Here is a 14,515-nt window from a genome sequence, read left to right on the forward strand (position 1 = left end):
CCTGATGGACAGAATTGCAATGAAATTTCAGAGAAAACAGATGAATTGTGACTTCCCTCTGTCAAGCTTCTTGTCTATGTGAAGGTTCTTTGCAATAAAAAGGAAAATTGACAGAAACAATGCAGTAAGCTGTAAGTCATGTTATGCTCCTCCAAACACAGTTGGTCTTACTTCTCTTCTCGAAAATTGATTTCTACAATAAATTCCTAATAGGAAGAAATCTGTGAAGTCTAAGCCTTACCATTTGCATCACTATTCTCTATTTCAAGTTACAAACAGTCTATTGCTTTATCATGTTTCATAAACCCAATTAGATACCACAATTTGTTTTGGTTAGCCCACAGCAAAATGCAGCAAACATGTTAAAAGAGAGAGACTTAAAAGAGCAAAAATGGGGAAAAAAATCAGTACATGTACCGCATGCTTTCACTCAAAAATCATCAATTCTAGGTACAAGTCATGCATAAAAATATAATAGCACTCAGAACATTCACTTTTAGCAAACACAACTTACTCATCTGTGACTGCTGGTTCCAAGGTTGTAGAAGGCTGAAGAACATCATTAATTCTAGTAAGAGTTACAGCAGTTCCTATTCCTCTTACCACTATACCAGATTCACCCTCCAAGTCAAAGCATTGATGATACCTAACAGAATCAAAAAAGCCTTAAAGTGTTTGATCATTAGTACAGGTAAATTCACAAATTTTACTTTTACAGAAAGAAAACTAACCCTATCACTGCATTGCCTCCTAAATCAAGTGCTTTTAGGCCAATTTTCCGCTGTACTTCACCTGATAGCTTAAAGAATAACGTCTGTCGAGCTTCATTTGATGCACGAGGAGTTCGTATCTTGTCTATCCACTGATATTCTGGATCATCATTCACTACAAGTTCCTCAACAAAACCATGTATTACTTGAGCATGGTACCCATGAGGTATGACAGGAGCTGCAACAAAATAGTGGGCAGGCAAAGTTAATTTGCAAACAAAATGTCAACATTACATACAGCAGTGCTTATACAGAAAGTAAGTGAAGGAAATTATTGTAAACAGGGTTCATTGGTACACTGTTTTACAAAATGATTAACTTTTTCCAATCTATGGCAATATTTTTACCATGTTTGCATTTTTCACAAGGAACACTGGTAATAGTAAGTATTACAATGGTGATCAGAAAATGTTTTGAGTCAACTTAGACCGTCCGAAATTTTTAACTTATGTTATATAACATTTATTTTTACAATTATTTAGTATTGCCGCTTGTTTATTTTACAAAACTAAATAAAGCCTGCAGTCTTTTACTATTTATCATACAAAATCACAGTCTTGTGTGGTATTTTAACTAGTGCACATACATGGACTGTTAGAGAACGAATTTCACATTATGATAAATGATACTACACTCCTGGAAATTGAAATAAGAACACCGTGAATTCATTGTCCCAGGAAGGGGAAACTTTATTGACACATTCCTGGGGCAGATACATCACATGATCACACTGACAGAACCACAGGCACATAGACACAGGCAACAGAGCATGCACAATGTCGGCACTAGTACAGTGTATATCCACCTTTCGCAGCAATGCAGGCTGCTATTCTCCCATGGAGACGATCGTAGAGATGCTGGATGTAGTCCTGTGGAATGGCTTGCCATGCCATTTCCACCTGGCGCCTCAGTTGGACCAGCGTTCGTGCTGGACGTGCAGACCGCGTGAGACGACACTTCATCCAGTCCCAAACATGCTCAATGGGGGACAGATCCGGAGATCTTGCTGGCCAGGGTAGTTGACTTACACCTTCTAGAGCACGTTGGGTGGCACGGGATACATGCGGACGTGCATTGTCCTGTTGGAACAGCACGTTCCCTTGCCGGTCTAGGAATGGTAGAACGATGGGTTCGATGACGGTTTGGATGTACCGTGCACTATTCAGTGTCCCCTTGACGATCACCAGTGGCGTACGGCCAGTGTAGGAGATCGCTCCCCACACCATGATGCCGGGTGTTGGCCCTGTGTGCCTCGGTCGTATGCAGTCCTGATTGTGGCGCTCACCTGCACGGCGCCAAACACGCATACGACCATCATTGGCACCAAGGCAGAAGCGACTCTCATCGCTGAAGACGACACGTCTCCATTCGTCCCTCCATTCACGCCTGTCGCGACACCACTGGAGGCGGGCTGCACGATGTTGGGGCGTGAGCGGAAGACGGCCTAACGGTGTGCGGGACCGTAGCCCAGCTTCATGGAGACGGTTGCGAATGGTCCTCGCCGATACCCCAGGAGCAACAGTGTCCCTAATTTGCTGGGAAGTGGCGGTGCGGTCCCCTACGGCACTGCGTAGGATCCTACGGTCTTGGCGTGCATCCGTGCGTCGCTGCGGTCCGGTCCCAGGTCGACGGGCACGTGCACCTTCCGCCGACCACTGGCGACAACATCGATGTACTGTGGAGACGTCACACACCATGTGTTGAGCAATTCAGCGGTACGTCCACCCGGCCTCCCGCATGCCCACTATACGCCCTCGCTCAAAGTCCGTCAACTGCACATACGGTTCACGTCCACGCTGTCGCGGCATGCTACCAGTGTTAAAGACTGCGATGGAGCTCCGTATGCCACGGCAAACTGGCTGACACTGACGGCGGCGGTGCACAAATGCTGCGCAGCTAGCGCCATTCGACGGCCAACACCGCAGTTCCTGGTGTGTCCGCTGTGCCGTGCGTGTGATCATTGCTTGTACAGCCCTCTCGCAGTGTCCGGAGCAAGTATGGTGGGTCTGACACACCGGTGTCAATGTGTTCTTTTTTCCATTTCCAGGGGTGTATTATCTCTGTTGCAAGTAAATTTCCATTTAAAACTAAATTCCATGGTTTAAATGTGCACATAAAAGTTCCACTTGATAGGTACAAAAAGGAAGTCTGCAAAATTGGCATTCATTGCTGGGATTTGTTAGGATCTAAATTTTTCTTATCACTATTAAGAATACATTTGATTTTAAAACAATTTAAGTACTTTATTGGTGAAACAGACAGTCCCATCACAACTCCCCTTAAGTTCTTCCTCTGAATGATGCTCTTGTTTGGTATCAGAACTGAGATCACTGGCTACTGTCAAATCAATGCATTTTTTGTCTAGTTCTTGATCCATACCACTGACACCTTCCTACATCCATGACAGACAATCCATGTAACTGAGAAAAGTTAAAACTGACATATGCCTACTAACATATTTTGTACTATATGTCACTGTACAGAAGAAAACAGGTACATAGTTCATGAGGCATGGTCTGGGAGACCCTACCACCTGTCAATAACACGTGTCAACAACAAACAAAGAAAGCAATAATGCAACTGACAACAAAACACTGTAGGGTTGGCAATTTAAGGAGAGTACAGGGCCTATAGAAGCATTCCATCACAACTGATGGAGAGCGAGTTCAAAAATTTTTGTGGATTCTGAGAGACCATACCTTGTGAGTTAAGGTATATGGAAGGCTGGGAAGCAGTAAACAACTTGTGTTAAGATGACTGCATAGACACCAAACCTCAAAAAGCGATTGTGTGTACACAATGATGAAAAATGATCTCAACATGTGAAAGGTGTACACCATTCTGGTGTTGACAGACGATCCAAAGGATAATCAAGAGACAATTATGATTTAACTTTTGGAATGTGTTAAAAGTGAACCTGATTTTTGAGGCAATGTTATTACCAGGGATGAAACATGACCTTTGAGTACATTCCAAACACAAAGTGTCTGAGTATCGAATTGCACATCCTGACATCCATAAACAAAAGAAGGCAAGAATGAGCAACACAAAAGTGAAAACAATGCTGGCTGTCTTCTTTTATGTTAAGGGTGTGGTCCACAGGGAGCTGGCATCTCCAGGTCAGACCATCAACAATGCCTAATACATGGATGTTCACTGAAGTTTGAGAAAAAGGGTCTTTCAGATGCAAAAGGAGATCGCTACTACATGGGTGCTCCATCATGACAATGCCACACCATTCTGTGTGTCTGTGAGTCCTGTTGAAGCATAGTTTGTTAATGCTTCCTCAGCCCACTCACAGTCCCAACAATTTCTTTTTGATGGTGTGCACCACGACTGTATTATTGTCAATATATTTTGGATACTGGCAGTATCAATCATAAATATTGAAATCCTTTATTTTACAGATCAATTTCAGTCACTGCATGACCATCTTCAGTGCAAACTATTTGAACCTTGTAGGCCAATATCAAATAGCACAACAATTCTATGAGGCATAACATGTACTGTGATTATTACTTCCAACTTTTCTTGAATACAATAATTTTTAAATTTACAGAAGAGCCTACCTAACTATGTTGTATTGGCAACTGATAAGGTTACAAGATAGGCTCTTCTGTAAATTTAAAAATTATTGTCTGCAATAAAAGTTAAGAGGAGGAGGAGGAGGAGGAGGAAATTAGTGTTTAACGTCCCATCGACAACGAGGTCATTAGAGACGGAGCACAAGCTCAGATTAGGGAAGGATGGGGAAGGAAATTGGCCGTGCCCTTTCAAAGGAACCATCCCGGCATTTGCCTGAAGTGATGTAGGGAAATCACGGAAAGCCTAAATCAGGATGGCCAGACGTGGGATTGAACTGTCGTCCTCCCGAATAAAAGTTAAGATATCTGTTGGAAGTAATCATCACAGTACATGTTACACCTCATCAAAAATGTTGTGCTATTATAATATGGGCCTACGAGGTTCAAATAATTTGCACGGATGATGGTCACTCAGTGACCGAAAGAAATCTGTAAAATAAAGGATTTCAATATCCAAAATATATCAGGCTAACTTCTTTTTGTTTCTGAAGATAAAGCCTGCCCTAAAAGGACACTGCTTTGACAGCACTAAATGACCCAAACCACCCTGCCGACAAGGTTCCTGTCGCGGTCTTCCAGGGCGTGTACTATGCCTGGGAAAAATTGGTGGAAAAAGTGTGTAGATGCATGAGGTGAGTACTTCGAAGATTTCTAAACATTTGTAGCTGTACTCAATATTATTTTTTATGGCAGCACTAGTATTACTTTATGAACATACCAGGTATATCCATCAGTTACAAGAAAGCTTCTTGCAGACCTACCTACAGTAAGATCAAGTGAGACCATTCTGAAAGTATGGATTTCTTATTACCTGAGAACATTTAATCATTCACTCAAAACTATCCCTAAACACCACAGCTGAGAGTGAAACTAAATAACTACTAGTGGAGACATTATTCTTTTCTTCATTTAGGAAGAGTATCATGATTGTCTCACTACGAAAGGTAAGACTTTTCCTTATCATGAAATTTTGTTAAAAAGTTTGAAAAGAATCTTTCTAATAGCTGCATTCAGTTGAGATTAGGTGCCACACTGTTCAGCATCTCATCCTGGAGCAATATCTTTCGCCATGCCCAATGTAAGTGCTGTTATGTACTGCTTAATTGTTGGAAGTCTCTTTTGCACCATCCTTCCTGTGTAGGACTTTGGGACGTTGTCCAAAATTTTGAGCAGTGCATCCCATGGTATGGCTGCACACGCTCTTCAAATGTGTTGCTCCATATCAACTTGGGTTGTGGTCTGTCCTTCATAAACAACATTTTTTAAATAACCCCACAAGAGAAAATCAGGAGATGTTAGGTCTGGTGAACGTGGAGGCCACTGAATTGGTCCACCGCGTCCTATCCACCGACCAGGTTAGCATACATTCAAAACGTTCTGCACATTTTTAGCATAATGGGGAGCTGCTCCGTCCTGTTGGAACCAGATTCATTGCCTAGTTCCTAAATCAACATCTTCCATTAGCTCCAACAAATCATCGCAGAGAAGTTGTAAATAAGATTACCCAGTAACATTTCGGTCAACAAAATATGGTCCTATCAAGTAACCATTTAAAATTCCACACCACACAATTAACGATCATTTGTGTTGATTGTCAACAGAGCAGTGCCAGTGTGGATTGACAGGGAACCAATAATGACAATCATGACAATTTAATTTGCCATTGTTTTTGAATGTGGCTTCATCGGTGAACATAACGCATCTAAAAAACATCATTGTCACCTCTTATCATTTCCACGACCCATTGGCAGAAATGCATGCATATTTGCATATCTTTTGGCGTTAATGCCTGTGTCAGTGTGATATGATACGCATGACATTTATGAGCCTTCAAAATCCTCAAAACTGTTGATTTCGGTATTCCAGTTTGTCTCTGAATCACACGACTACTCATTTTGGGACCCAGTTGAACACAGGTGAGAATGTTAATGGTGCGAGCGTCATTTTCATTGTATTCGCGATGACGAGGTGGACAGTGCATGTAACCATTTTGAGCTTGTTGAGTGCAATTTCGAATAATGTTTTTGCTTGGATTGTCATCTGTTTGTGAAATGATCTGCATATAATTACGCATCTGCAGCATAATGTTATGGCATTCACCTAAAATTAACATCATATCAACAATCTCTGTAGGAGGGTAGTGAGCCATGTTTCGCTAAAGAATAATTTACTTTCATCAGTTGATGTTTACAGTTCGCAATCTGAAAGTGAAGTAACGTCTGATTGCATTGCACCAACCTTTATACTGAGCCATAGTTCACAGTTTGGCCATGGTAGCACCACAGTTGGGTGAGTAATGCAATTGTGAAGCATTCCCTAATGAGATTTTAATACCATTCCACCTCCCTTCATCAAAAACTGTGGGGGGTAGGACAGGTTTTGTAAAAAAAAAAATAGCGTAATTTGGCATAATGAAAGAAATGGCGCACATTCTGTATCAATTTGATGCGTCCTTCTCGGATCATTCTAAATAAATCAGAGTTCTTCCACAATTTTAATTTTTCTCAATTTCAGCGCCATCTGTCAATGGTTTAAAAAATGTTTCAGGCAAAACTTGATTACTTTTTTATGGAGGATCCGAATCTGCAATAAAAAATGGGGGTTTCCATTTAAGATTTAAAAGTTTCCCCCAACCCCACTCAAGGGGGCAGGGGCTGGATGTCATGTTTAGTATCATTTTATGTCCCCCTTTGAGCTTACGAACTTGTCTTACCCATCATTTTTACCCAATGTATAGTTTTCGAGATAATCTCATCCGAAACTTCAGTTGGACCACCCTGTAGAAACAATAAGTAGTTCTTCCATAACTGATTTAACTGCTTGTAACTAAATGGTGACAGAAATGGGACTGAAGTGATAAATACAGTTGACACATGCACAAAGTCACATTGCCATCTGCTGTCAGAAAACCAAGGGTACTGTCTTGTCAGGCAGTTAGTCAGCTTCATGTTCCATGGATCATTTATATGATAAATTGTAATGATGTGGAATGAGTGATTTTACATTCACATCACAAATTAATTTGTGAATATGGATACATGCAGAACTTTTATACTTGAAAAATGCAGATGTCACTTAGTAATTCCTACCCACCACCTTTTACACATTACAATAATAGAAATTCTTCTCAGAATACGAGTTGTCAAAGGAGAAACTTTTTCAGTTTATTTTCAAATTTTACTTTTCTATCAGACATTTTATATCGCCAGGTAAGTGATCAAAAAGTTTTGTTGGAGCATTGTGTACCCCATTTTGCACTTAATGTGGAGTAATGAACATCATTTTTTCTTCTTGTATTGTAATTATGTTCACCTTTGATTAGATTAGATTAGATTAATACTAGTTCCATGGATCATGAATACGATATTTCGTAATGATGTGGAACGAGTCAAATTTTCCAGTACATGACATAATTAAGTTAATTTAACAACATAATTAAGTTAATATAACAACTTTTTTGTTTTTCTTTGTTTTTAAGTTTTAAAAAAATATTTTTTTGTTTCTTTTTTTCTTAATTTATATCTAAAAATTCCTCTATGGAGTAGAAGGAGTTGTCATTCAGAAATTCTTTTAATTTCTTCTTAAATACTTGTTGGTTATCTGTCAGACTTTTGATACTATTTGGTAAGTGACCAAAGACTTTAGTGGCAGTATAATTCACCCCTTTCTGTGCCAAAGTTAGATTTAATCTTGAATAGTGAAGATCATCCTTTCTCCTAGTATTGTAGTTATGCACACTGCTATTACTTTTGAACTGGGTTTGGTTGTTAATAACAAATTTCATAAGAGAGTATATATACTGAGAAGCTACTGGGAATATCCCTAGATCCTTAAATAAATGTCTGCAGGATGATCTTGGGTGGACTCCAGCTATTATTATGATTACACGCTTTTGTGGAATAAATACTTTATTCCTCAGTGATGAATTACCCCAAAATATGATTCCATATACAAGCAATGAGTGAAAATAGGCATAGTAAGCTAATTTCCTAAGATGTTTATCACCAAAATTTGCAATGACCCTTACTGCATAAGTAGCTGAACTCAAACGTTTCAGCAGATCATCAATGTGTTTCTTCCAATTTAATCTCTCATCAATGGACACACTTAAAAATTTTGAATATCTGTTCCTTTTGAACTGCAGTGGATTATTTACAACAAACTTCATGAGGAAATAAATATACTGTAAGCAATAATCAAATTTTCCTTAAAACAGATGTCTACAAGATGATTGTGGATATGCACCACATATTATTCTTACAGCATGTTTTTGAGCATTGAAGATGTTTCTTTCTTACCCCAGAACATTATTCCATATAACATTACTGAATGAAAATATGCCAACTCACTGATTTGTCTCTTCCCAAGATTTTCAATGGTTCTAAATGCAAATGAGGCTGAATTAAATTGTTTTAGGAGTTTCAAAATGTACTTTTTCCAGTTTATTTCACATATGGACACCTAAAAATTTTTAAGTTTCCACCCTATTTATTATTTCTTCACCATATGTTGCACTTATCTTGTGTAGTACCTCTATATGCACAGAACTGAATATGTTGCGTCTTTCTAAAATTGAGAGTGAGACCATTTGCAGAAAACCAGTCAATGATACTTTTAAGAGTGCTGTTTGCCATTTCTTCTGTTCTGTATGCATGCCTGCATTGATTACATTTCTAGTACAAAACAAAACAAAAAAACTAATTATGTTTGTTAGTTGTATATTTGTCTAAGGGAGTGGTTGAAGAATTATGAGCAATGTGGGTATGACATGGGAAGTCTGTTTGCAGACTATGTTTTGATGGAAATGCTTGTCTGTGAAGTACGATTTTCAGCATTCTGGCTAGTGACTGATTGCCACTGCAGATGCATGGGTGGTCAATCTGTATGGGGGAGACTTTTTAGTATCAAAGCGGAAGCATCAGCTGTGAGATAGCATCCTCCCCTCCTCCCCCCCCCCTTACCCAGTATCATCCCAGACCAGAAATAATTAATCACATTCTTAACCAGGGTGTAGAATACCTTTCATAATGTCTTGCAATAGGCAACATTATTCTGATAATCCTTCTCAACTCTTCTAATGAGGTATTCTGCTGCCTACCCAATATTCTGCTGCCTACCCAATCTATGAAATATCTGGGGCCATTCTAAAGCCACACTAACTCCCAACCCCTTGTGGTCACACAGGTCTTATCCTCATGAAAGGCACAGGGTAAAGTCCTATTCCATAAACCCACCTACCACATCCTATTCAAGTCATGTTACTGGCATATCCTACCCTATAAGACACAGAGTCACTTGTGACACTGTCAATCCCATATACCACCTCTACTATAGTTTCCACACCACCACACCAACTTTTATATGGGCATTGCCATCAACCAAGTGTCCACCCAAATGAATTGCTACCACCAAACTATTAGTGTACAATGCTTGGGCATCTATAAATTGTGGAAAATGTCGACAATAAATGCCTGGGCAAATGCCCAAAATCCATAAATGCCCAGGCATTTATGCATTTTAATGATTAACTGATAAGTGGCACTTTGTCAATTCTTGAGGTACTACATAATAATAAAAAAAGAAAACAAAACTCAAGTTTAAAAGTAATTTTTGGAATAAAATATAGTTTGCACTAAGTAGGTAGCCTGTAAAAAGTATTTTTACTTATACTATACTACTACAAAAAAATTAGAGCAAAAAACGTTTATTCATATTGATTTTAATTAGAGGTGTTTCATGTGCTGGTTCCGATTCCATAATTCCAAAAGTCACAGATTCTCTAGGAATTGACTAGTAATGGAACTGAACAATTCCAGCATCTTGGGCATCGTTTCTTTGTTATTAAATGTTTGTTATGTTATTTTTCCAATTTTATCTTCACAGTAATGCAAAAGTAGTTAACAAAAGGAGCAGAATAGAAAACTATAGTCTGTCTCAAATCTCACTACACGTGACGATAAAGTATCTTTTTCTCCCCTCACTAAAAACAGTTTAACATTTAAGAATACATTTATTATGAAGAAACACATGTGAGTTGTTGAATTCATTCAGTAATAATTTTGCTATCAGTAATCCAATAATAATTCTTCAATAATATCAGAGATCTGACATGGAAATGATAAGCAACTGTCAGCAACACGTGCCCTTCCTTGGTACAGCGAGTTGGAATACAAGTTTTAAAAAAACACCATGCATTTTTTTCTTCTTTCCTTTCATTCATAATAATAATAAAGGCAATGAATGACATACATATGTTTCAATGTAAACATTTACTAACTTTTAATATCAGGAGAATTGTTCCATCTCTTATCTTAATTGGTACATTATACACATCAGCAGTAAAAACTTCAAAACGTACTTTTTTATAAATGCCCACATTTTGGGCATTGAAAACTGCTTTGGTTAAATGCCCAATTATCAATGTCCTGCCCACTGGGCATTTGCCCAACCCACATTACTACACTAAACTGAGGCCAAGAACAAATCTGGCCACCCTGTGGCAGAAATTACTTGACTTCAATGACTACTTCACACTCTAATGACTATTTCACACTCTGTGTCATTTACATGCTCCCTTTGTAATATCAGCTTCTCTGAATTGCATACTCCACTCTACTGTGTGCCTCATGCAATTTCTCCTTCCTGCTGTGGGGTGGGCTCAGCAATACTACATTCCTATCCCACTATTTCTGTTTGTTTGTTTGTTTGTGTGTGTGTGTGTGTGTGTGTGTGTGTGTGCTTGTTTTTCAGCTCCAAAAGTGGACACTGTCCAAAAACTTTGTTTACATGCATTTCAACTGCTCAGCTATATGGTGAGTGTGAAACTTGAGTTTTTCTCAGCATATAAACTGTTCGCATAACTTACAGGAATTTAGCCGGATGACATCTTCTATAAACACCGTTATTTCGACAGGTGCACAGCCTGTCATTTACAAGGCATAAATAAAACACGAAAATATTGCGCGCGCACACACACACACACACACACACATTAGCACTACCACACAACCAAAAATGATCAGCATCAGAGGTTATCGATAGTGAATATCAATAACCAGCAGGAGAGGTAGTCACTCTGTTGTTTGACCAGGAAGAGAGCACGATTCCACTCACAGCTTAAGTGTAAGCCTAGTTCTCTATTTATAAGATCACTTGCTAAATTAATCTCAATTTCTTAACGACACTATCCCAACAGCTCGTATTGCATGTCGGAATCTTGGTGTTATTATATTCCATAGGATGACTGTTTCTGAAGTGATATCCTGCAATATCAGATTTGCTTGACTGTTGTAAGCATGTGTGTCGCTTATGCTCAATACTCTGGTCCTCCATGTTCCTTATGGTCTGACCATTATATGACAAGCCACAACTGCAAGGAATACAATAGGCACTTGCCATACGCAGACCAAGATTATCCTTTATGGAGCACAAGTTGACCCCAACATGATCTTATACAGTGGTCAAAGAACACATTTTACATCATATTTCCATAGAATATGTCCTGCTGAAAATGCTTCCTGTGTACGGGAAAAAGTCTGTAGACTTAGGTTTCACCTTGTTATTACCAACACTCACCCTTTTCAAAGTCGGTTGATAGTGCAATATGTGTCTAATCTGTCTTTCACTATAACCATTCTGATAAAAGGTGACTTCAAGATGGGTTAACTCAGCTGACAAACTTGCTGCATCTGAGATGATGCGGGCCCAATAAACCAAGGTATGAAGTACATCTTCATGCTGAGCCGGATGGTGTCAACTATCACCCTGTAGATACAAATCAATGTGTGTTAGTTTCCTGTAAACAGCATCTCCCAATGTACCATCAACTTTATTCCTGACCAAAACATCAGGGAAGGGCAGGCTACCCTGCTATTCCACCTTCATCATAAAGTGAATACACAGGTTCAATGAATTTAGATGTTTCAAAAAGCTGTTTAAATCCCCACTTCTTTGAGGCCAAACAACAAAAATATCATCCACATATCTGAAAAACCACGCAGGTTCCAATGCTGCCAACTCCAGAGCACATTCCTCGTAATCTTCTATGAACAATTTGGCAGTCATATGTGACAACGGGCTCCCCATCACAACTCCATCTGTCTATTTATAGTACTCGTTATTGAAAAAAAAGTAAGTGGACATCAACACATGTTGAAATAGAGTAATTAACACCAAACCTAAACTCAATCAAGCATAAAAATTCAGACACAGGAATGCTAGTGAAGAGAAGGACCACATAGAAACTTACTAAAATATTGAAGTCATTCAAACTCAGTCCCTCTAACCAACATAAGAAATTTGACAAGTTCTCAGTGTGATACACACACTGACCGACTACTATGGAGTAGCAATAGCAAGGTGTTTTGCTGCATGGTACATTGGAGCACCGATGTTACCAATAGTAGGCCTTAAAGGAATCCCATCCCATTGGATCTTCAGAAAGCCATATAATCTATGGGGTGCAGTACAGTAAAAATTAAGACCCATGATAGTCTCACGTGACAAGGAGCTTCTCTTCAGAAGGTTGTGTGTCTTTCTCTCAAAAGTTTTTGCATGTCAGCACTGACTCTGTGATATGCTGAATCAACTCATGAATACTGCTTCTTTTGAACAAAATCCTGCTTGCCCAATACAATGATAGCTATGACCTTGTCTGCAGATAAAATAACAATATCAGAAACCTCCCTGAGTGAACATAAGGCAGCTCTCTCAGCAGCTGTTATACCACTCTTGGGTGAACGTGCTATAGTCAACCCAAGGCATGCTTCTCTCCTAACCTCGTTAGCAGCATCAGGAGGAAGTTTAAAAACAACCTATTTGACAGAACTTATAACATCAACAACTGGTAAATGCTTGTGTCGGTGAAAAATGTAAACCTTTCCCTAGCATGGATAAGGTTGCATCATCAAAAGCTTTCTCAGTGACACTGATCACAGACCTTTGAAGTTAAGTAGTAGACTCCAAGTCTTTCAAACTTTCCGAATGTCGGTAGTTACAGAATGAAATTGCCAGTCAGACTGTAACCATGAAGCACCCCCCCCCCCTTCCCCAACCAATCCCAAGCAAATAACAAAATTTTCGAAGTAATCATTAACTGCAGTAGAAATAGTTCTTTGGTAGTTCTTTGGGAAAAAATATCACCTGTCAGCAAGTGTAACATTGATGCTCAGAAATACCTTGTAGCAATACATCTAGCTACTCTGTTGAGCCCAATAGCAGATCAGTGTGTGCATCACATTAAGAACTTGACAGATTTTTTTATGTTGATTAGAGGGACTGTGTTTGAATGACTTCAATATTTTCATAAGTTTCTATGTGGTCCCTCTCTTCACTAGCATTCCTGTGTCTGAATTGTTATGTTTGATTGAGTTTAGATTTGGTGTTAATTATGCCACTTCAACATGTGTTGATGTCCACTTACTTCTTATACAAAGACCAGTACTATAAACAGACAGATGGAGTTGTGATGGGGCCCATTGTCACATATGACTGCCAAATTGTTTGTGGAAGATTTTGAGGAACATGCTCTGGTGTTGGCAGCATTGGAAACTGCGTGGTTTTTCAGATATGTAGATGATACTTTTGTTGTTTGGTCTCATGGAAGTAAGAATTTAAATGGCTTTTTGGAGCATCTAAATTCAGTGCACCCTTACATTCGCTTTACGATGTTTGTGGAGTAGGACGGTTGCCTTCCCTTCCTTGATGTTTTGACCAGGAAGAAAGTTGATTGTACATTGGGAGATGCCATTTATAGGAAGCCAATGTACACTTATTTGCATCTACAGGCTGATAGTTGACACCATACAACTCAGAATGAAGGTGTAATTCAAACCTTGGTTTATTGAGCTAATGAAATTTCAGATGCAGCAAGTTTGTCAGCTGAGTTAACTAATCTTGAATTCATCTCTTGTCAGAATGATTATAGCAAAAGACAGATTAGACATGCATTGCACTATTGACCAACTCTAAATAGGGTGAGTGTTGGTAATAAGGAGATAACACCAAAATCTACAGCCTTTTTACCTTACACAGTGGACATCGCGAGTTAATGCACGATAACAATTATTGCAGTAAGCTACACTGCAGTACAGTCCGCAGTATTGGAGCTGGAGGCTGCGAAGGAGAACGCAAGTTGTGTCCTACCTATGACTCGTATACACC

At 39.2% G+C, this 14,515-nt stretch overlaps 1 protein-coding gene across 3 annotated transcripts in view; it reads right to left on the reverse strand.

Moving 5' to 3' along the window:
* The window catches only part of LOC126248711 (C2 domain-containing protein 5), a 219,728-nt gene that overhangs the window by 102,914 nt on the left and 102,299 nt on the right, over window positions 1–14,515 (reverse strand). For all 3 annotated transcript variants that reach the window (XM_049950008.1, XM_049950009.1, XM_049950010.1), the window contains 2 exons: window positions 732–948; window positions 515–646 (listed from right to left, as the gene is read on the reverse strand). In XM_049950008.1, the coding sequence (XP_049805965.1) occupies window positions 515–646; window positions 732–948 (349 nt within the window). The remainder of the gene's footprint in view (window positions 1–514; window positions 647–731; window positions 949–14,515) is intronic.

This window comes from Schistocerca nitens, chromosome 3 (assembly GCF_023898315.1).
Source record: "Schistocerca nitens isolate TAMUIC-IGC-003100 chromosome 3, iqSchNite1.1, whole genome shotgun sequence".
NCBI lineage: Eukaryota > Metazoa > Arthropoda > Insecta > Orthoptera > Acrididae > Schistocerca > Schistocerca nitens.